General features: G+C 34.6%; 2 protein-coding genes across 4 annotated transcripts; both read left to right on the top strand.

The window, feature by feature from the left end:
• The first annotated feature begins 76 nt into the window (after positions 1-76).
• LOC107807684 (uncharacterized) lies at positions 77-5,783 on the top strand. 2 transcript variants are annotated; one of them, XM_016632115.2, is made up of 6 exons: positions 77-310; positions 2,720-2,784; positions 2,879-2,908; positions 2,982-3,849; positions 4,187-4,456; positions 5,533-5,783. In XM_016632115.2, the coding sequence occupies exons 1-6, from the start codon at positions 194-196 to the stop codon at positions 5,599-5,601; spliced, it is 1,419 nt and encodes a 472-aa protein (XP_016487601.1). In that variant the 5' UTR covers positions 77-193; the 3' UTR covers positions 5,602-5,783. The 2 variants fall into 2 exon arrangements, with proteins under 2 accessions (XP_016487601.1, XP_016487602.1); XM_016632116.2 differs by lacking the exon at positions 77-310 and having other exon boundaries at positions 2,714-2,784; positions 2,992-3,849.
• A 9,477-nt stretch (positions 5,784-15,260) lies between these two features.
• On the top strand, positions 15,261-23,961 carry LOC107807685 (cyclic nucleotide-gated ion channel 4). 2 transcript variants are annotated; one of them, XM_016632117.2, is made up of 8 exons: positions 15,261-15,928; positions 17,652-17,867; positions 19,038-19,351; positions 20,063-20,171; positions 20,968-21,204; positions 21,693-21,779; positions 22,598-22,863; positions 23,616-23,961. In XM_016632117.2, exons 1-8 carry the CDS (start codon positions 15,434-15,436, stop codon positions 23,863-23,865), a joined length of 1,974 nt encoding a protein of 657 aa, XP_016487603.1. In that variant the 5' UTR covers positions 15,261-15,433; the 3' UTR covers positions 23,866-23,961. The 2 variants fall into 2 exon arrangements, with proteins under 2 accessions (XP_016487603.1, XP_016487604.1); XM_016632118.2 differs by lacking the exon at positions 17,652-17,867.
• The last annotated feature ends 355 nt before the right edge of the window (positions 23,962-24,316 follow it).

Below are 24,316 nucleotides of genomic sequence, written 5' to 3'. Positions count from 1 at the left end.
ACCGAGCGTAAATAATAACTGGAAAATTCGAGGACCGTATTGCAATATTAGAACATTTTCAATTTCAGATGACCTCGAGCCATTTGCGCTTTTAAATCCCTTCAACCTAAAAAACGCCAAAACGCACTGACAAAATCAATTTACTTTTGCCGGAATCACAAATTCCGATTCTGAAGTCCGGTGAACTCAAGAAATGGTTATCAAAAAACGGGTAAACAAGCTTCCTGCTGAAAATGGCGGAACCGATGACGTTGAAAGTTTCCCTAAGAACAAAAAATGCAGCGAACAGTTCGATCACTGGGCTTTTCTGGTAATTTCTATTACTACCTTGAAAATGTATATTTAATTGTTTTATATTTTCTAAGTGTGTGTGTGTGTGTGTGTAATTGAGCCAACTAGTTTTGTTGAGGTGGCAGTTGTAATTGGGACCTCCTAATTTTTCATCAAAAAATTGTTAAAAGTCCTGTAAGAAGTTGTGCTTTGTTAATATGGATCTGAATGTCTGTGAACTGTATGAATTCTTCTGCATTTGATACGATGGAATTTCGATAGATGTGTTTTTGTTATTCTTACACCAGCCAATTTATAATAGTCATTACTCATATATCTCTCTAACGGAATTATTATTATATTCTTATAAATGTGGTATCGGGGCAAGCTTACCCGCACCTCGACTAATTCCACAGGGCTGCTGCTACCTCTCACCAGCACAAGTACCGAGTAAACTCTATCCACCAAGGCTTTGACAGATGGGAAGAAATCACCTAGTAGTATTTTTCCTTGGTTGGCTGGGATTTGAACCCGAGACCTCATGATTCTCAACTCACATCATTGATCACTAGGCTACACCCTTGGATTTTAGTATCTATGGAATATACTGTTGGATTGGTGCTTAGGACATTGAATTATTATAGTAGCTTGGTTTGTAATGCTGGCTCCATTTAGATTTAATCGTAAAATCTAGCTTTTGATTAGTCAATTTGCCTAAATTTGAGTAAAACCATTTAAAGATTAATTTACTTTAAGATATCAAGTTTATAAGTATTTTTAGATAAAAAATTTCAGTTAAACTACTTATGTTTACCCAGAGCACCTCATCCTACTATTTGAACTATTCTTTTATTCTAAAAATGGTAATGTTGTTGTTGTTGTTGTTGTTGTTGTAATAATGAAGTAGTGGCTTTGGTAGTGTAATTACTCTTTTTAAGGAATTTATGCTCCCATCATGTTACTGTGTTTATAAAGACAATTGAAATACATGTTAGCGAAGAAATGGTTAGCAAAGACAATTTATGCTTCCAGATTTGGCCATCAGGCAAATCTGGAAGATGATTCCTGCGAGTATTTTTTGGTGTTTATGGTCAGAAAGGAACAACAGATGTTTTGAAGGTTTATCAACTTCAAATCATTCCCTCAAGGCTAGATGTCTATTGTATCTTTGTAGTTGGCATTACCTTTCCCCCTTAGATTCTCCTGACAACTTTTTGAACTTCGTTAGCTCCCTGGTACTAGAATAGTCTTTTTGTAATTGAGCTAACAAAGTTTTTTTTGCTTCCATAACTTTTGTATTATTATGCATCTTCTTAATGCCAGCAATGAAATCTATTATTACTTCATCAAAAAAAAAAAAATACATGTTAGCGAAGCATGAGTTTTCCTAAGAACATTTTGCGTAGTTTTGGGTTGAGGTATAGTTGTAAATGTTAATAAAATGTATGTTTAATGGTGGATATTGTGAGTTTCACGTGGTTTTTTCTGTGGATTTGTGTAGAAAAAAAGAATGGAAATTCTTTGGCATCTCTCATTGGTACTCGTGTTAATCCAATATCTTTTAGCCTCATTTGGGTTTCTTTGTTTGTTTGCAATCTTGATCTTGCATCCCTTATCTACAGAAGCTTACGAATCAATATGGTTTTGGTCAGAGGCGGATCTAAAACTTGAACTTCATGGGTCGAGTTCGAATTATAGCATAATTCATTTGATTTACTGGACTCAAAATGAATTATTTGTACTTATTTAGTGAATTTTTTAACATATATATAGTGCCCGAGTCAAAGCTACTGTTTCAGATGAATCCATACCTTCCCCTCTACATCCACCCCTGGTTTTGGTTACTGTTTTTATGGTCGAAGCAAGTGATTCCCCTTCTTTAGTATACCTGTCCATTAAGGCATACTTCCTTCTTGCATATGATTATGTGTTACAGCTCATAGCTGGGGCTGAGGTGACTCATGAGGTTTATGTTCGTAGCACCTCTTCTTATTTGAGTGTATTTTACTCTGCTTTTGCCTGCAGTACTCACTATTCATTTTAAATATCCATACAAGTGCAACAGTGTTCCTTAGTTATAAAAGAAAGACAAATTATTCCTAACTGGTGAACCATGTTTGGGTTTTGGGGGGGGGGGTGCCTTTAATCCACCGAGTTTCAAAGTTGGAAGTAGCAGATTTCTCGGTTATCAGGATAAAAGGAGAGAAATAATTTTTTTTTTTGGAGTGAGATGGCCTGAATAGAACAAAATGGATACATAAGATTCATATAGCAGTCAACTTATTTGGAATTGAGGCGTAGTTGATCAAGTCTTTTGCCATTGCCTTTTCCTTTTCTGTTACCTGTAATTATAATGTGTCCATAAAATTGAACTGTTAGAGTGGTCTACATGGCCTACATTATAATTTTGTGTTTATGGTTGATGTTCTACTGATGCTGATTTTTGCAGGATCAAATTGAGGCCCCTATGTGGGTGGACCTTACTTTAGAATATAAGTCTGCCTATCAAGAAAAGTAAGCATCTACACAAGTTGTTAGGTTCTCAAATTCATGTTGGTTGCTTGAGAAATTAGTTTCTTGATCCAGCATATTCATCTTTTTGTTGCAGGGACGATGATTGGTTCCACATAAGCCATCCGTAAGCATCTTCTCTCTTACTTAAGCAGTTTCACTATATCGACGTGGTATCCTTACGTTGAATGAATATTTAGGTTTCACCAGGCTTCTTCTAAAATGTTGAAATCTGCATTTTCTCATGCTGGAGAGGGTTCCATAAACCTGGAGCTCGGGTTGCAGGGGTCATGTTCTCCTAAGCTTCCACCTTCGGTTTCAAGATCAAGAGGCAAAGATTTCCGAAACAGACAATTGGGACAAGGAAATCATTGGCTTACCTTGGATAAGAAACATCCAGTTAAACAATTAAGCTCTAAATCTTCAGCTGCAGAGTCAGAAGCTTGTAAAGTAGTTAAACAGAGGGCAAGCTCCCAAAAATTAACAAACTCTGCTGCTTCAGACTCAGGTTCTTCTTGTCAGCCACCAGATCTTAGTTCTGGCAATGAAAAAATTAGCTCGAACTCTTTGGCTGTCACGAGATACGAAAGCCTGCCAAGAAGCTGCATTACATCGGAGAACGGTGAACAACATTACCAAAAATCATTGGGCATTAACAGTTTAAAGAAGTCTCTCAAAGTGTCTGATCAAGTACTTGGTCGAACTAGCGGGTTCTTGTCAGATCTAAGAGTAAGTCTGGGGAAAAGTTGTGTTACAAGACAAGCATCAAGAATGGAGGCAAACAATTTTAGGCAGTCAGAAGGTCAGAAATCTTCTTCAAGTATGTCGAGTGTAGGATCTTCTTCAAACCCCTACAAGGAAAGGGAGAATCTAAATGAGAGAAAAAATAAAGAGAAAATCCCAGATAGTAGAAATGCAAGTAAGATGGCTCGAGCTCCAATTGGAGAAATTAAGAAGACAAAGATGTCCAAGGTTCCTGTTCAACCTCCTGATAAAACTTCTAACATTAAATTGGTTACTGGAAGATCTGTTTCTTCGTCCATTAGGAATGAAGGTGCTAAAGAAAAGGTGAGAGACTGGAAAAGTTGTTTGAAAAGCTTATATGGCAGGCTTCCCCTTTTCATTTTCAGTAAAAGGTTATGATTAGGTAGGCTATTGAATAAAATTTGTATGCTTTTTGCCTTTTGTTTTACTGATAGGTTTGGAGATTGAGAAGGGTTTCCGTAGTTTTTGACCATCTTTAAATTGTTGAGCATTTGAGCCAGGGCAAACATTTTAGATAAATTGAGCTGCTCTCAGGCTTTAGTCTGTTCGATGTTCGTGATGCATTATTTCATAACGTTTCATGTCGCTTTCAACGAATGACAAACTAATTGATTTATCCAATTTTTGTGTTATGTTATAGGTACATCAACATAATGTACAAAGAAAACCTCTTATTTCTCGAAGAGCCAATGATCATGTATCCTCAATTGTGGTCTCGAAGGCTACTGCTAGAATTGGAGGTAGCCAGTGCATTAGGACTGTTGGCACCAGTAAGGTGAATGTGGCTGGGAGAATGGGTATGACCCAGAAGTCAAGCATCTACGGCAACCAAAGGTGTTGTACAGAATTCACAAGTTACACGAAGGAGAATAAACGAAGCAGTGAGAAAGCAAAGTCTAGTGATTTGATGGTAACCTTTGTGCTCTAAGCTACTATTATTGTTAGTTTTTCTGTTCAATTGTAAAAAGAAAAAAAAGGTATCTCTATAGATTAAATTAGTATATGCAAATTGATGTGGTGAAGCTCATTCTGGAGACAGATTGCAGAATTTAGAGTATTCATTTATCATAGTCAGTAGTTTGTGGCCTTATTTCATGGAGTGCAACAGTCCTAACAACTTTTAAAGCAACAGTCCTAACAACTATTAAAGTAGACCTGAGATGCCCCATGAAATCGGACTAACCAGCTTGATAAAACAAAGCCCAGAGTGACCAATAAGAAAAAACTGAGCCTGTACGGTCCCGGCCCAGTTACTGAGCCAAGGTTGGTCCTAGGTTTTTCAACCAGTGAAGTGACCTGGACCATGACCGGCCCGGTCCAGACCAGCTAGGAATTAGGGAAAGTCCACTTTTAACCGAGATATTTCCTAAAAGAATAAAGTAGAAATTCCAAAGATAAAAGAAAATATAGGAAATGTTCTTTTTTGAAAAAGAAAATAGCCTGACCTATCCCAGCCCTTTACAAGTCCTGTTTACCGTTAGGGGTCGTGGTCTTTGCCGGGCTTATCCCCTTAAAATTTGCACGGCCTGGCCCATTTTGAATTGAGCCAAGTGCAGGGCTGGACCAAGCCCATCCAGCTGGACCAGTTAGCACATTTATTTTAAAGCATATACTTATTAGTTATCGAGGCCCTTGGATAATAAGCTGTATGGTTGTTTTGAGGAATAATTCTTATCCCCTTAAAATTTGCACGGCCTGGCCCATTTTGAATTGAGCCAAGTGCAGGGCTGGACCAAGCCCATCCAGCTGGACCAGTTAGCACATTTATTTTAGAGCATATACTTATTAGTTATCGAGGCCCTTGGATAATAAGCTGTATGGTTGTTTTGAGGAATAATTAGATTTGTCACTCTTGCATCTCATTTTGATAGGGTTTTTTCCAATTGTTATTTATGGGGTGTCAGATAGTCCGTACACCTATAGTAATTCAGTGGGAGAAGCAATTGTGCAAAAGGATTAACTTTCTTTACAATGTTACTAATGCAGGTGAATGCTGATAATAAAAGGGATGTGGCTAATCGTGTGAATACGAAGAAGAAGATTTTCCTTAGATAAAATAGCTAATCTGTATGTACATAGTAGCACTCTGCCTGTTTTCATTCTTGGCGAGCTGCAATGGGAGATCCAGCTCTCTGAAATCTTTAAATTGTTGCTGCATCTTAATTGTGCTTTGCAGAGGTTGATCAAAAACTGACAATATGTCTTTTTTCCACATCAATATGTTCAATATTACTGTGATGCTGTGTTTTTTCACAGGGTAAGCCATCTAAACTTATCGATAAATTTCATTGATCTATTGATTATATCTTGATCCTTCAAGTGATAACTTACAAGAAATGAAACATGAACTGTAGCTTCAATCAGAATCCCTTTTACAGACCTCAAGTCAAGCCGCTTCTCCCTTTAGTTTTTCCTGTACATCTAAAGGTGTATATTCTTGTGAAATTCTGAAATTGCTAAAAGTGAAGTCATTTCCTTATAAACTGAAAATATTGGCTCAAGTAAACCTATCCCTATTGCTGTAGGGTGATTTGAACAAATATGACACTTCGGTGCCACTCTTGATTTTTTGACCCCGCTTGCCCCATATGGGTAGAACTTCAAGTTTAACAAGTGTTGCCCCTCGCTTGTCCCACGGGTAAAACTTTTGACTTTTGTTCTTAAAGGTTTGTCCATAGGCAAGCGGGGGTCAAAAAAATCAAAACTATCCATTTTCAAAGTCATTTGGTGTAATTTTCTGATTACTATAGGTCTGCCTCTAGTAGATATAGCAGCACCATGGTGCGTAAAACTTTTGTGTGACTGTTGGTACATAATTAGAAGTATAAATGCATCTAGACGCACTGTTCAAGCGTCGGTGGACAGAATTACCCGTGTACTTGTGCTGGTAGGCGATAACAGGTACCTTATAGAAGTAGTTAACTGTGTGTGCAAACTGTATCGGACAGGACACCATAGTTATAAAAAAAATACATATACACGAACACATGAGCCAAAATTATTGGTGTGCCTAGGGGTGTACATGGATCAGGTTGGTTCGAGTTTTCAATTACCAAATCAAACCAATTGTCTCGGATTTTTAAATCTATAAACCAAATCAAACCAAACCAACAAAAGTCGGGTTTTTCAATCTCGATTTTTCTCGAGTTTTTCGATTTTCTCGGATTTTTCGACAAAATCTTCATGGCATAAATTTATAATTTGTGCTCTAATATTTCTTAGGTCCTAGTAGTATAAAACTAGATAAGATGTTACCCAATAAAATAATACAAAATAATGTGAGATGAGTCATGATTATACTGAAATAGTCAACAAATCGCATAAAATAAATATTTCTAATTAATAAGCCATAATAAAAATAAATATAATCTAAAAGTACTAAATCATGTTAAAATAAGTACGACTAATAAGTACTAAGTATTAAATACATAACTAAATAATATTAAAAGTAAGTTATGTATTTTCACTATCTAAAGTAATGAAAAACTAAGAAAATTCATTGCCAAAAAAAAGGAAAACTAAGAAAATAAATATCTAATACTATTATCATTCCTAGTATTGAATTGAATTTTTTTTGTTAACATTTTTATCGATTTGATTTTGCGTTGAAATTTATTTGAGTCACTAACTTTTATGGGCTATAAAACATATTTGACCATCCAAAAGTTCTAAATCAAAGCTTAAAATAATACATTAAAAGAGAGAACTATGAAAAAGGTTAAAAAATATTTATAATTTACATTACAATAATTATTTTTATGTATAAAATATTTTAAAACTTGTTTACATGTAATGTCGGGTTGGTTTGGATTCAGTTTGGCTTTTTTTAGTTAAAACCAAATCAAACCAATTATGATCGGTTTTTTTTCCTAACACCAAACCAAATCAAACCAAGCCATAATCGGATTTTTTTTCTCGGTTTGACTCGAATTATCGGTTTGGTGCGGTTTTTCGGTTTCCTTTGTACATCCCTAGGTGTGCCTCCACCATTGGCGGGTAGTAGGAAGGATGGACCATATTTATGTGTTAGTATAGAAATTTTTTTGCTTCGGAATAAAACAAACAATTGGAGGAGACAAGGAAAAGTTCAAGAAAGTGTACTATTTCTGTTATAACAGAAGTGTCAGTGTTTCATCGTCTCTACAAGTAAAAACAACAAAGTTTACAGTGCCAATCCAAAAAATTGAAGAGTATATTATCAAGAACCCAGCTAAGCTTATGAAGGAGCAGACTCCTCCACAATAAATTCATGTGCTCCTTTCCCTCAAACCCACTCTACACACTTGTTGATCTACCATACAAGTTACGGGTGTTAAAGTAGTTGGCAGAAATCTTTGTCCCACATCGGTGGGAAATGAATAGTTGGGGGGGTTTTCCCCCAATAAAAGAAGGCTTAATGTTTAGGATTTAAACACACCTCTCATTTGCCTTCTCATCTGTTTAAGGCATTTGTATCTTCTCTCTTTAGTATTATTTCACTTGTATTTTTGGAGTGGAATAAAATATTGGTTGTGTCCGAGGAGTAGGCAAAATTAGCCGAACCTCGTAAATTCTGGTGTTTCCTTTATTGTTGTTTTATTGTCTTATTTATTATTTGGTGACTGTCATAATTTTTGGTATAGTAGTTGTGACTTGTTCACACTATATACATTTGGCTTCCGTAACAATTGGTATCAGAGCCAAGGTACTGTCTAAGTATGCTCTGTGGTTGCAGCTTAGTCTGATCTTCCACACCAGAAAGAAAATAATCTTGATTTGTGTCGTCAGCTATTAAATAATATTTGTGTCAAAGATGAGAGACAATAAACAAGAAGAATCTACATCAAGTGTCAACAATACGTCATCATTGACATCTTCGCTTATGACAAGAATTGTGTCAAATGCGAAATTTGCGGTAGAAATATTTGACGGGTCCGGACATTTTGGGATGTGGCAAGGCGAGGTTCTAGATGTCCTTTTTCAACAAGGGCTAGATCTGGCCATTGAAGAAAAGAAACCAGATGTTATTGGAGAAGAAGATTGGAGAATTATCAATCGTGTTGCTTGCGGCACCATTCGATCCTACCTTGCCAGAGAGCAGAAATATCCATACACAAAGGAAACTTCTGCAAGTAAATTATGGAAAGCACTGGAGGATAAATTTTTGAAGAAAAATAGTCAAAATAAATTGTACATGAAGAAGAGACTGTTTCACTTCACTTATGTTCCTGGTACCACGATGAATGAACATATCACCAGTTTCAATAAGTTGGTCACAGATTTGCAAAATATGGATACAACTTATGATGATGGTGACTTGGCCTTAATGTTGTTGGCGTCACTTCCTGATGAATACGAGCACCTTGAAACTACTCTACTCCATGGAAATGACGAAATTTCTCTCAGAGAAGTTTGTTCGGCTTTGTACAGCTATGAACAAAGAAAGCGAGAAAAACAGAAGGGCGGAGAAGGAGAAGCACTATTTGTGAGGGGTCGTCCTCAAAGTCAAACGAGGACAAAGAAGGGAAGATCCAAGTCAAGATCCAGACCCAGCAAAGATGAATGTGCCTTTTGTCGAGAAAAGGGGCACTGGAAGAAAGACTGTCCGAAGTTGAAGAATATGGCCAAACATAACAATGGAAAGGCCATTATGGATTCAAATGTAGCTGATTGTGATGATTCAGACTTCTCATTAGTTACAACAGAGTCAATAACATCATCAGACATATGGTTGATGGACTCGGCTTGTAGCCATCATATGTGTCCCAACAGGGACTGGTTTGTGGAATTTCAATAAGGAGAATATGGAGTCATCCACACAGCGGATAACAACCCTCTTACCTCATATGACATTGGTTCAATACGATTAAGGAACCATGATGGAATGATCAGAACATTAACAGATGTTCGATATGTACCAGACTTGAAGAAGAATCTCATCTCTGTGGGAGCCCTAGAATCAAAAGGGTTCAAAATCATTGCAGAAAATGGAGTGATGAGAGTATGCTCCGGTGCACTAGTGGTAATGAAGGCTAATCGGAAGAATAATAATATGTACTGCTATCGTGGCAGTACAGTTATTGGGACAGCGACAGTAACATCCAGTGACGACAAAGAGGCAGAAGCAACCAAGCTATGGCACATGCGCTTGGGACATGATGGAGGAAAATCCTTGAAAACTCTATCAGATCAAGGATTGTTAAAAGGAGTAAAGGCTTGCAACTTGGAGTTTTGTGAGCATTGTGTCAAAGGGAAACAGACAAGGGTTAAATTTGGTACAGCGATCCATAATACTAAAGGCATTTTGGATTATGTACACTCTGATGTTTGGGGTCCTTCCAAAACACCTTCATTGGGTGGGAAACACTATTTTGTAACCTTTGTTGATGATTTTTCTCGAAGAGTGTGGGTGTATACAATGAAAAACAAAGATGAAGTGCTGGAAATTTTTCTCAAATGGAAGACGATGGTGGAGAATCAAACAGGCAAGAGGATCAAGTGTATTCGCACAGACAATGGAGGTGAATACAAAAATGATCATTTCAATAAGGTCTGTCAAAATGATGACATCGTCCGACACTTCACTGTCAGACATACACCACAACAGAATGGAGTGGCTGAACGTATGAACCGGACCTTGCTGGAGAAGGTACGGTGTATGTTGTCCAATGCTGGCTTGGGCAAAGAATTTTGGGCTGAGGCAGTTACATATGCATGCCACCTCATTAATCGCTTACCATCTGCTGCTATTGATGGCAAGACACCATTTGAAAAATGGTATGGAAAGCCTGCTGTAGATTATGACTCTTTGCACGTGTTTGGCTCAACTGCATATTATCATGTGACGGAGTCAAAATTGGATCCAAGGGCAAAGAAGACTATTTTTATGGGAATTACTTTTGGAGTCAAAGGATATCGCTTATGGTGTCCTATGACAAAGAAAATAATATTCAGCAGGGATGTTACCTTTGATGAATCTGCTATGGTAAATAAGGTAACAGAAGATACCAAACAAAATAAAGGTGCTTCTAAGCAGGTGGAGTTTGAGGGAAAATTTATTTTTCCTACACAAGAAGCAGAGGAGGAAACAAATGAAGATTACCCTCTGGAAGGAGAGCCAGTAGAGGAGATTCCAACTCAGGAACCTCAACAACAACTTGAATCAATAGCAACCAGCAGGCCAAAAAGAACAATAACGAAACCTGTTCGTCTCATAGAGACGGTTGCTTGTGCAACCTCAATTGTAGCTGATGATGTTCCTACCACTTATAAAGACGCAGTCCAAAGTTCAGAAGAAGATCAGTGGAGGATTGCCATGAATGATGAAATACAGTCCCTTCATCAGAATTATACATGTAGATTGGCCAATCTCCCGAAGGGAAAGAAAGCAATTGGGTGCAAATGGGTATTTGCAAAGAAGGAAGGATTTCCTAACCAAGTAGATGTTCGCTACAAAGCAAGATTGGTGGCCAAAGGATATGCTCAAAAGGAGGGAATTGATTACAATGAAGTATTTTCTCTAGTTGTAAAACATTCCTCCATTAGAATTATGTTGGCTTTGGTAGCACAATTGGATTTGGAACTAGTTCAGATGGATGTAAAAACTGCGTTTTTACATGGAAACTTGGAGGAGGAAATCTACATGACTCAGCCAGAAGGATTCAAAGTTGCTGGAAAAGAAAATATGGTGTGCAAACTTGAAAAATCATTGTACGGATTGAAACAATCTTCTAGACAATGGTACAAGCGATTTGACGAGTTTATGTTGCGGCAAGGGTACAAGAGAAGCAAATACGATCATTGTGTGTATTTGCGCAAGCTTAAAGATGGTTCCTTTGTATATCTTCTCCTATATGTTGATGATATGTTGATAGCTTCCAAGAATTCGGAAGAAATTGATAAGTTGAAGATTCAACTGAAGAAGGAGTTCGAGATGAAGGATTTGGGTGAGGCAAAGAAAATTCTTGGCATGGAGATAATTAGAGATAGACGTTCAAAGAAACTCTGTTTATCTCAAAAGGAATATTTGAAGAGAGTACTTCAACGTTTTGGCATAGATGACAAGACTAAGCCAGTTAGTACTCCACTTGCATCCCATTTTAAGCTAAGTACTATTATATCGCCAATGGATGAAGTTGAACGAGAGTATATGTCAAAGGTACCATACGCAAATGCTGTTGGTAGCTTGATGTATGCAATGGTTTGCACAAGGCCTGACATTTCACAAGTTGTTGGAGTTATTAGCAGATATATGCACAATCTAGGGAAGGAGAATTGGCAAGCTGTGAAGTGGATTCTACGGTATATTCATAATACTGTAGATGTCGGGTTAGTTTTTGAGCAGGAAGACAATCAGTCTGTAGTTGGATATTGTGACTCAGATTTTGCGGGTGATCTGGACAAACGAAGATCAACTACTGGTTATGTGTTTACTTTTGCAAAGGCACCAGTTAGTTGGAAGTCTACTTTGCAGTCAACAGTTGCTTTGTCTACAACAGAGGCAGAGTACATGGCTATTACAGAGGCTGTGAAAGAGGCAATTTGGCTTCAAGGATTGCTAAAGGAGCTTGGTGTTGAACAAAAAGGTATCACAATTTTTTGTGATAGTCAAAGTGCTATTCAATTAGCGAAGAACTAAGTTTATCATGGAAGGACGAAGCACATTGATGTTCGGTATCATTTCGTACGAGAAATCATAGAAGAAGGTGGAGTCACGGTGAAGAAAATTCATACTACGGAGAATCCTGCTGATATGCTGACAAAGGTGGTGACTGCGGTCAAGTTTCAACATTGTTTGGATTTGATCAACATTGTTGAAAACTGAAGATTGAAGATGAAGACACAATCAAAATTTGTTATTGAGAGAAAATTGAAGATGTGGAATTTTGCCAAGGTGGAGATTTGTTAAAGTAGTTGGCAGAAATGTTTGTCCCACATCGGTGGGAAATGAATAGTTTTGGGGGGGATTTTCCCCCTATAAAAGAAGGCCTAATGTTTAGGATTTAAACACACCTCTCATTTGCCTTCTCATCTATTTAAGGCATTTGTATCTTCTCTCTTTAGTATTATTTCACTTGTATTTTTGGAGTGGAATAAAATATTGGTTGTGTCCGAGGAGTAGGCAAAATTAGCCGAACCTCGTAAATTCTGGTGTTTCCTTTATTGTTGTTTTATTGTCTTATTTATTATTTGGTGGCTGTCATAATTTTTGGTATAGTAGTTGTGACTTATTCACACTATATACATTTGGCTTCCGCAACAACGGGTTCGACAGAATTCAGTAATTTGGATTCAAACGGGAGATATTACACTATATGCGCAATATTTATACGTATACTAACCAATGCCGTATTCAGGATCCGAGCTGATAGATTGAACGACATAATTTTTCATTTTATTTTGTTCAAAAAAATGACTCTTTTATATATTTAAAAATAATTTAACTTTAAAACTCTTATTTTATCATTCATAATTTAATTTTATAGTCGCAAAAATATCATTGTATATTTAAGACTATAAATTTCAAAAGTCTTTCGTTCTTTTTTAAACTACGTATTCAGTTAGTGTACTACAAGTCTCCCCTTGGTGAGCTCTACAATAGAATATGCTTTTCTTCTTCCATGCCCCAATGTTTACAAAGTTTATGGAGTAATAAGAGGAGATTAGAGAACATAAACTTGGAATGGATAGAAGGATTTAATTTACATATATGAACAATGTAAAAGAAAATTAAACTATTATTGTATTATACCATCTTATTTCTTCCTATGCGCGTACCATTTGACCTTGTGTTTTGTCTTATAAAGCTTTTCTCTTTTTCTTTCTCGTTGTGATGTGGATTCGTCTAAGGTGTTATGTGCACACTTTTTTCAGAAGCTTATCAGTCTAAAAGCCTGACAGTCCTTCTCTTTGATCTGTCCTCATCGGCCCGCCCTCTGTCATGAACGTCGCAATTATATGGGTGAAATTAAAAAATAGCCAGATTTACAAGTGGTAATTGAAAAATAGCCATAGTTTTAAACGTAATCGAAATTTAGCCACTTTTCATGTAAAGATAAATCTGAACGAAAATACTATTCAAAATCCGAAAAATATTCCAGCATAATATACTGGACTCCAGTATAATATACTGGAGTTCTAGCATAATATACTGGACTTCCAGCATAATATACTAGAGTTCCAGTATAATATACCGGTCCAACATAATATGCTGGAATTTCATACACATGTGTTCCAATCTCCAGTATATTATGCTTGAACTTTTTGTGTGTTGGAGTTCCAGCATAATATGCTAGAAGTTCATACACAGTTGTACTAATCTCCAATATATTATGTTGGAAAACTTTTCTTGTTGCAGCAAAATAGTGGCTATTTTTCAATGACTTCGCAAACACTGGTTATTTTTCAATTACTAGTCCGAAAACTGGCTAACCCATGCTATTTGACTACATATAAGTCACGTTAATATGATATTGTAAAATAATTATCAGTGTTTATAAGTTAAACTCGATGAAAATCTTGAGGTGATGATTGAAGGAATATTTATGGCAATTAAGATGATGTGTTCAAGTTTCTAACGGCTCTATTTCTCAAAATCGAGCTTCTAAGTCTGTTTTATCGAAAACGATACATGATGTAATAGTAATCTTATAATAGTGCGTAGATATATATATATATATATATATATTTTTCCATTTTTTCATTTGCAAACAAACAAAAAAAGGAAACTACGTCGAAGCTTGTTTTTTTCAAACTTATTCGTGAAATTGACCCTTTTTTTGCCAACCTCTGCAGCTTCCTCCAAATCTTTTCTTGCCTTATTTAAACTTTCCCACATTTTGTCTCCTTATTTCTCACTCTTTTTATTCCAATATTACCCCTTTCAACTTTTTTCTCACTTATTATATTGAATTTTATTCTAACATTATAAATAGCTACTTATCGAAAGATTATCGGAAACAATCTCTCTACCTGCATAAAGTAGGGGTAAGGTCTGAGATCCCACTTGTCGGAATACAATTGTTGTTGTTGTTAGCGTAAAATGCTACTTCAGTTTTTCTTTATGCGATGTATTTTAAGTTTTAATTTGTCTAAAAGATAATGATACTTTTTTATATTTAGAACAATTTAATTTTAAACTCTTCATTTTTAACGTAATGACATAATTTTATAGTCACAAAAAGATTTATAACATATTTTAGACCACAATTTCAACAAAATTTCTTTATTTTGCAGTCAAATACCTTCACAAACGAGACGGAGGGAGTAATAAATTTACTCTAGAATTAATTAAAGATGTCGATAGTAAGTATGCACAGATAATCGAAGAGAAAATAAGTACTTATTACTTAATTCGACCAGTTAAACAACCACTAATTAATCCAGGGAGAACTAAAAAAATCACAGTAATTTAGTTAAATTTCTTTATAATGACGTTGTATATATATAACTAAATGCTTTAACTTATATGTGATGATGATATTTAAGTGTATTTTTATATAATCAATGTAATTTAACCTGTTGAATATAGAACATTATATACCTTATTTTACTCTAATTATTATGGATAATAATTACCTTAAACCCCTACCTAAATATTACCAATCTGCTATGTTTTACTATTTTCATTTTCATTAATAGATGCTACAAATTACCAAAGGGTCAGTCTAGGAAATTCTTCCAATTTGTCTTCTTCTTGAAATTGTTATAAACCCCATACTTTCCTCTAATAACTCAAATATATATTGCATATATTCTCTTCTCTTCCCTTCTAAAACCCAACTAAAATAAACCTTCTCTTCCCACCTCCTTCAATCACTTACTTCCATTACTCTTCACTTTTCTGTCGAAGTCTATCCTGCAGAGGTACTCAAATACAAAAAAGTTACTACTATAAAAAAAATTAAAAATGACTAGTCATTACGAGGATATATACAGTGTCAGTGACGACTACAACGAGGACGACGACGACGACGAAGAAATTGTTGAAGAAGAAGAAGAAAATAACTCACAAGAATGTAACAAATTTCAAGAAGGTAGAAATAAAGGAGAATTATTCATAGAATTTTTCTCAAGAAATAAGATAATAGACCCTAGAGCACAATGGGTTCAAGAATGGAACAGAGTATTTTTATTAGCATGTGCCATAGGGCTATTTTTAGACCCTTTATTTTTCTATGCTCTTTCTATAAGTGAGAGTTGCATGTGTCTCTTCGTCGACGGTTGGTTCGCCGTCACCGTGACGGCGCTCCGGTGCATGACCGATGCATTGCACGTGTGGAACATGTGGTTGCAATTCAAGATGATCAACAGATCGCGGCGAAATCATATGGTGGCTCAGCCATACTTTAAGGCGAAGAAGGGTTTCCTTTTTGATCTCTTTGTTATCCTCCCTTTACCCCAGGTGAGTTTGTTCTATTCATTTCTTACGTCCTATGTTCCTCGAACTCTTTAAAAATATCATTGGGTGCGTATAAGATTTTCCAAAAATGGTACATTTTCGGAGGATCCGACACTGGTGCAACATCGTTTTGGAGAGTCCGAACAATATATATAGCTTATGACCACCAGAGTCGGAACTAAGATTTGAAAGTTGATAGGTTCTGAATTTGCCATGAAACCCATAGCTTGTCTTAGTTACCGGGGTTCACAATTAAATGTTTGTACATATTTAATGAATTTCCTAATACTAATACAATATTTAAGCAAAAATGACTGGGTTCGACTGAACTCGCACTCAATGGACTAGCTCAACTTATGGCTCATGCTCTTGAAAGAATCAACAAATAAATCTAGCTAGATTATTCACAATCAGACGTGGACATAGAGTACAATATATAGGTTCACAGGACTCCGATAGTTTTTGCATAGACCCTAAATATATATTAAGAAATTTACTAAATATTCATAAATATTTGGCAGTAAACCCAATTATTAAGGTATATTAATTAATTTGAAGTTTCCGTAAAAACTCATAAGCTTTAAATTTTGAATTCGCTCCGGTTCACAATTTGTTTTATTTTGAATCAAAATGGTGCATATATCTTCTGAGGTATCAATAGTAGATAGAAGGTGATGCCAAATAGTATCATATGTTTTGGAATTTAGCATGAAATTATACTAAAAGATGACAAAGCTGGCATGCATGTCATCCGTTGCTTTTGTTGCATGCAGCGACAATAGCAGTAGGCATGTGATATAACCTTGATTTTTAAGGAAATTTGTACAACAAAGTATTATTAGGCGGATACAGAATTTTGAATTTATGAGTTCTGAATTCTTGAAAAGGTTGTTTATTACTATTAGATTTTAAATAAATTATTTATATATCTTTAGTAAATTTCTTAACATAAATATAATTAAGGTTTTGGCCTAAGTTATTGAATTCCGTCGAGCCTAACTAGAATTCTAACTTTGCCTCCGGCTCAGGGGCGGAGCTAGAGTGTAGCTACTGGGTTCGGCCGAACCCAGTAGCTTTGGTTCGAACCCTGTATTTATCTTAAAAAATCCATTGAATATGTATAAATTATTAATTTAGAACCCAGTAGATTAAAAAGATTAGAATTACGAACCCATAAGCTTGAAATCCTAGCTCCGCCTCTGCTCCGGCTATGTGTTTATCTTTGCAAATGACATTTATTTTCGACATATTTTGTGCATGCGGAAGATAACCTCATACGAATGAAAAAGTTAAATTTTTTTCTTATTGCCTTCGTTTTATTTTATGTGAATTTATTTGACGGACCATGAACTTGAAGAAAAACAAAAGAATTTTTAAAATTTATTATCTTAAATATGATATGAGATTAGTATAGCAAATAAAATCATGCAATTAAGAAAAAATATAAGAAGTTTAATATTAAATTATTTTCAAATACAACAAGGTGTCACTATAATTAATTATTTCCACTTCCACATTAATTTTTAACTATTTAGCACCTATGTTGCGCAGACTATCCAATATGCTGTCATACTCGTGTCTGATTCTTCAAAATACACTACTTTTGGAGGATCCGACACGCACCTGGCGATATTTTCGAAAAGTCCGACCAACATAGCTTAGCATGATAATATAGTTTTCAAATTTTTTGGACGTACTTAATTAATTCACAAAACAAAATTTGCAGCTAGTGATGTGGGTAGGAATCCCAGCTCTATTGGAGAAAGGATCAACAACAACAGTGATGACAGTACTATTAATAATGTTTCTGTTTCAGTATTTGCCCAAAATCTATCACTCCGTTTGCCTCTTGAGAAGAATGCAGAATCTCTCTGGCTACATCTTTGGCACTGTTTGGTGGGGAATTGCTCTTAATACCATTGCTTATTTTGTCGCCTCGCACGTAAGGACGATCTTGTCTTACATTTTGGCGCAGTCAGACCTTTCTATAAAAGCTATCCTTTATAATAATATTTTATTATAACGGCTAAGTTTTCTTTGGAACAAATCGTTCATGTTATGTTATAATATATGTTCTCTATAATAGTACTTCAGTATAACAGCCAAACAATTTCAAAACAAACAAGATTGTTATAAAGAGATTTGACTGTACTTACAAATTTTAAAGGAGTAATACTTTTACACCATTAGTCAAATTACTTATAATAACATGTAGTGTAATTGTTTATAACAACATGATCCTATAATTCGAAAAATTAAGTGAGTAGTTTGTTATAACAGGTCAATACATTGGCTTTACTTTTTTTTTTTTAGTTCGTTTAAAAAAGAATAAAGTGGCGTCTTTCTATTTGTAGAAACTCTTTATTAGCTTTAAAATTTTCGTTGTATCCCTTAATGAAATGCTCTTGTAGCAATGGAAATGTTAGAATATGTTTAGGATCACAAGTTTTAAGAATAATTTTGATATGTGTCAAAAGTCTGTCTTTCTTTTTTAATTGAATTTCATGTCCCGTCAAAAACTGCTACATAAAATAAAACATATGGGGTATTAAAAGTTCAAAATATATGAACTAAGAACGAGTAATCCACCCATACTTAATTATAGTCTCTCCATTTCAATTTATGTTGCAAAATTTGAATAGACACGGAGTTTAAGGGCTTGTTTGGCCATATAAAATTCACTTTTTTTGAAAAAATTTCACTTTTTTCGTAATTAGTGTTTGACCATAAAAATTTCGAATTTCACTTGAAGTTGAATTTTGTAGTTGTTCGGAATTTGAAAAACTCCAAAAAGGTGTTTTTCAAAATTTTCACTTCAAATCACTCACAAAAATCCAAAATAACTCTAAATTGTATTCATGTTCAAACACAACTCTAATTTTTAAATACCATTTTCACTTGAATTTTTTTTACTTTTTTTCCCGAATTTCACAATTCTTATGTCCAAACGCTCACTAAGAAAGAAATAAAAACATTTAAAAATTGTGGTCATAAATATTGAGCAGGCGATATTATTTTTATGTTATGTATATTCGATGTTTTCGTGTGTTTACTTTTTATTTTTATTTTTTAAATCCCCTTGATAAAAATTCTGTTTCCGACACTGGAGCAGGCCGTGGGAGCATGTTGGTACTTGCTAGGAATCCAAAGGGCAGCAAAATGTCTAAAAGAACAGTGCAGAGTTACAAATGGCTGTGGCCTCAAAATGTTGGCATGTCAAGAGCCAATTTACTATGGAACAAGTAATTTAGTGAAGGAAAAAAGTCGATTAATTTGGGGAGAAACCAGTAATGCAAGATTTACATGCTTAAACAATGGAGAAAATTTTGATTATGGAGCTTATAAATGGACTGTTCAACTTTTTGCAAATGAAAATCGTTTTGAGAAGATACTTCTTCCCATCTTTTGGGGTCTCATGACTCTCAGGTAATTTTATTTCGTCCTCCGTTTCAATTTATGTAATAGTATTTTCTTTTTAGTTCGTTAAAAAATTGATAGTTATTTAAATTTTAAAAATTATTCAACTTAAATAAACTTTCATTTTACTCTTAATGGAAAGCTTTTAGAAGTCTACATGCAGTGGCAAAGTCAGAAATTTTTTTAAGGGCGTTCAGACGTAAAAGAAGTAAAAAATTTACTGACAAAGAGTGTTTAATATATGTCATATACGTCTGAAATCTAATATTTTACTTATATATATATACAGTATAATTTTTCGTAATATTTAGACCACCCTTAACAAAAGCTGGCTTCGCCCCTATTTGCATGGTGTAACCGCTCACAATTGTAATAGCCGAAAAATATATAGTTTTTATGTATTAATATCTATTATACATTTTTTTTATACATAGTCAGTGTATATTTTATATATATATTTAATTAGTGATTGTAATTAATTTTGACAGATTGGCCAAATATGTTAATTAACCGTATAATTTTATAGCCAATCAATTCTTTTGGCATGTTCAAAACCGTAAATTTAATTTATTCTTGCCTAGTGAAATTATGCCACATAAATTAAAATAAATTAAAACGGAGAAAGTAATTAGTGGTTTTTCTTTTTGTTTGGTTATGTTTATATTGAGTAAAAAACAAATTAATCAAAGTGGATTATGCATATATGATTATATTGAACAGTACATTTGGGAACTTGGAGAGCACAACAGATTGGCTAGAAGTGATTTTCATAATCATCGTTCTTACCTCTGGGCTAATTCTGGTCACCATGTTTATTGGTAATATCAAGGTAAATTTCCTAATGTTGTAATTACCACTTGATAGAGAAATATTATATTGCTCTAATAAATGGAAAACGTAATAATATGAAGAATTTAACTTATATCTAACACCAATATGATAATGTTTTTTACATTCTTAGTATATGTGTAGCTAGTAGGTAAAATTTTCTTTATTTTTCAAATTTCTAATTCTACTTTTTATGGATGGTTACATGTAGTTATCTTTTAGGTGACCTGATAATATAAAAATATTTTTACCTGTCAATATATGGAAGTTGTAGTTTGACTTAATCTCTTTATGATAATTAAACGGATCCATTTTGCAAGTTTGTTATTACCGGTAGTTCCTACAAAGGATCGGACTAATGACGTATACAATACTTGAATACACGACCTAATAAGAAAAGAATGAAAAAAACGATGTTTCCAGCTTCTGGTCTTTGACATAAAGAAATAAATAATAACGAAGGGGACACCCCCCCCCCCCCCCTCCAACTTTGAACGGTAGTTATTGCATAGAATAGAAGGAGAAAAATGTCTGTCGTTTAAAGTTGGAGGTGAAGTTTGATACTTAAAGCAAATTTCGTAAGTGCAAATAATTTTCACCCTTTAAGTTACACTCCTATATACACTGACAGTGTAAAGTTTCTTACGCGTTAATTAATCAGTATCATTTAAGCCTATGATAACAGATGGTTAATTAGCTTTTACTAGTTACCAATTATAAGTAACTCGATCGTATAAATATTTTTTACACTATTAATGCATAAAACGTCGAGGCATATGTTGATACATGTAATGCAGGTGTTCTTGCATGCAACAACATCAAAGAAACAGGCAATGCAACTAAAGATGAGAAATATAGAATGGTGGATGAGGAGAAGACATTTGCCTCGAGAGTTAAAGCAGAGAACTCGAAATTTTGAAAGGCAAAAATGGGCAGCAATGAGAGGAGTTGATGAATGTGAAATGATCAGAAATCTGCCTGAGGGCCTTAGGAGGGACATTAAATATCATCTGTGTTTGGACTTGGTCAGACAGGTAAAGTTTTTGGTGGTTTAACCTATATTTTTAGTTGCTCTAAGATAATAACCGACAAAATGTATATTTTTTAGTATATATATGCAGTATATATAAAAAATTAAAATTATTTTATGTACTTTTAGCTAGCAAGTGCAATTAACTTCGGTCGACCTGCCAATTTTGTATTTTGCCCATAATTCTTGGTGAAAACGAATTCAGGATTTGAATTTTATGGGTTTCGAGTTTTACAAAAAAACAACTTCAAGTATTAATAACTGTGTTCTAAATTTAAAATTTATACATATTTAATGAATTTAATAACATAAATACAAAATTTATATCAGACAAACTTACTGGATTTGACCGAACCCGTAAGTTACCTCCTAGCTCCGTTGCTGCGTATATTATACATGTGCCGTTATTTTTAACTTAAAGTGATTAAATGTACGACTCTCTCGGTTATTTCTTCTAAATTTTTTTTATTCCTAACTAGCTTATTAATTCAGGTGCCTTTGTTTCAACATATGGATAATTTGGTGCTGGAGAACATATGTGATCGCGTGAAGTCCCTGATATTTACTAAGGGCGAAACAGTATGTTCGAATCTCATTAAATTGTTTGTATTATTTAGTAACTCTGATGCAATAAAAGTGAAAATTGAATAACCATTTATAAAATTATTCCTACGTACCTACCGTGATATTTTTGTTGGGAATAAATTCCCACAGAAATAATATTCACGGTAATAAAAGCGGAATAATAATGTAACACCGAGATACGGTAATTAACAAGAATAAAAGAGTAACAACGACACCAAGATTTTTACGTGGAAAACCCTTTTAATAAGGGAAAAAACCACGGCCCCGAGAAGAACAACTGATATCACTATAGTAAGGAATTTTACACTTTGTAGGTCCGAGTAAAATACTCCAAAGACCACTACAATACTCAAAAGAAATAACCCTCTTTTGATATTCCCACCTCACTACAATATCACTCACTCTCTATTTTCCTCACAGACTATTTTCTTATACCCTGTCTGTGAAACTTCACTCTTTCTTTCTCTCTTTGTTGGTGTGAAGAAATGAGAGTTGAAGCTCTCCTTTTATAGAGCTAGCTTCACTCTCTAAAGCCTACAATATTTGACAATTTATACACACTTTTCACAGTCCAACAAAGTTGGCTACCAAACCAAAGAAATTCAACAAGATTGGCTACCTAACCAAACCAAGTCAACAAGGTTGGCTACCAAACTAAAGAAACTTTTATTAGGCACATGCCTAATACTTCTTCAATGAGATGAACATCATCAATTTTATACCGACTTACTTAAAATTACAACACTAATTTAAAATTCTGAATTTGCCTCTGACTCCATCGTCTTCCCTTTTTTTTTTTTTTTTCCGGTTAGATAACAAAGGAGGGTGATCCAGTTCAGAGAATGTTATTTATAGTAAGAGGTCATCTACAAAGTAGCCAATTATTGAGAGATGGAGTAAAAAGTTGTTGCATGTTAGGTCCCGGCAACTTCAGCGGAGATGAACTTCTGTCGTGGTGCCTCCGGCGGCCTTTTGTAGAGCGGCTACCACCGTCATCGTCGACACTCGTGACGCTCGAGACCACCGAAGCGTTCGGGCTCGAGGCCGAAGACGTCAAGTATGTCACACAACATTTCAGGTCAGTGGCAGTATTTGAGTTACGTGTTCAGTTGAATTCAATATTTTTTTACGCAAAACATAAAGGTATATGTAAATAAGCATAAAATTTTAACATATACTCTCTTTGTCCCATTTTAACTATTTGGGGAGTCAACAATTTTTATTTAACTATGACTTTTTTAAAATGTTTTAAAATATTTTGAATTATCATGTGGATCCAGGATTTACTCTAGGGTAATTCAAAATATAAAGAATTAAACACATGAAGAAGTCAAAAGAATTTTCAAAATCTACTATATACATAATGAATAATTTTAACCTTATATATACAATTTTGCATCCCCTAGTTCCCTCCATGCTAACTATGTTGATTTATACTAGTTGTCTTATAATTTTTAGATATGTATATATTAGTTAAACAAAAGTTAAAGATTTTATGTCCAAGTTTACATTGAAAATTATGTACACTGCCACTCGCACTCTGAACCCCTTAACATTCTTTGGGATAGAAGAAATATTAAGTTTTGAACTCATAATTTTAGTAATAAAATTTATTTAGTACTAAGAATTTTAAACAATGAATTCAACAACAACAACAACAAAAAATCCAGTGAAATTTCACAAATGGAATCTCGGAAGGGTAGTGTGTACGCAAACCTTATCCCTACCTTATGAAGGTAGAGAGGCTGTTTCCGAAAGGCCCTCGACTCAAGAATTGTAAACAATGAATTCATTGCATTTAAATTCTAAATCCGTCCCTGTTAATTTCAGGTATACATTTGTGAAAGAAAAAGTGAAGAGAAGTGCAAGATATTATTCACCAGGGTGGAGAACTTGGGGTGCTGTTGCTATTCAATTGGCTTGGAGGAGATATAAACATCGTTTAACACTTACTTCTTTGTCATTCATTAGACCAAGAAGGCCATTGTCTCGTTGTTCTTCGTTAGGAGAGGATCGACTTAGAATTTATACTGCTTTGTTAACTTCACCTAAGCCAAATCAAGATGATTTTGATTTCTAAAATCATTTAAGAAAAGGCATTTGTACTGATATATAATACTTATAATTTTCTTTAATTCGATTAATTATTAAAGGTGGTATTCACAGTTACCAACAAGAATTGTGGTGAAGTAGTAAATACTCCTTCATTCTTAATAAGAGGTCACGAGTCCGAACTCTGAGCATAGAATCGTCTTTATTAGAAAGTGCTTTACCCCTCAATATGAGACTTACCGGTGCAAATCCAAATTTAATTGGACCTCAATAAAAATATCGGACATCGGGTGAATAAAAAGAGGTTATATTCATAATTGATAACTTGATTTAATTTGTGTGCAATGACACTCTAAATCTTGACAAGATTAGGGTGTCTATGTTTCTACTTGATCATTATTTCCAAATTAAAAAAGAGAGTATTCTTTCTTAAACAGAACAAAAAGGAAATATGATTACATAAATTAAAATGAAAGGAG

The sequence above is a fragment of the Nicotiana tabacum genome, chromosome 1 (genome assembly GCF_000715075.1).
Source record: "Nicotiana tabacum cultivar K326 chromosome 1, ASM71507v2, whole genome shotgun sequence".
NCBI classification, from domain to species: Eukaryota; Viridiplantae; Streptophyta; class Magnoliopsida; order Solanales; family Solanaceae; genus Nicotiana; species Nicotiana tabacum.
This window is presented reverse-complemented; position numbering and strand designations above follow the sequence as displayed.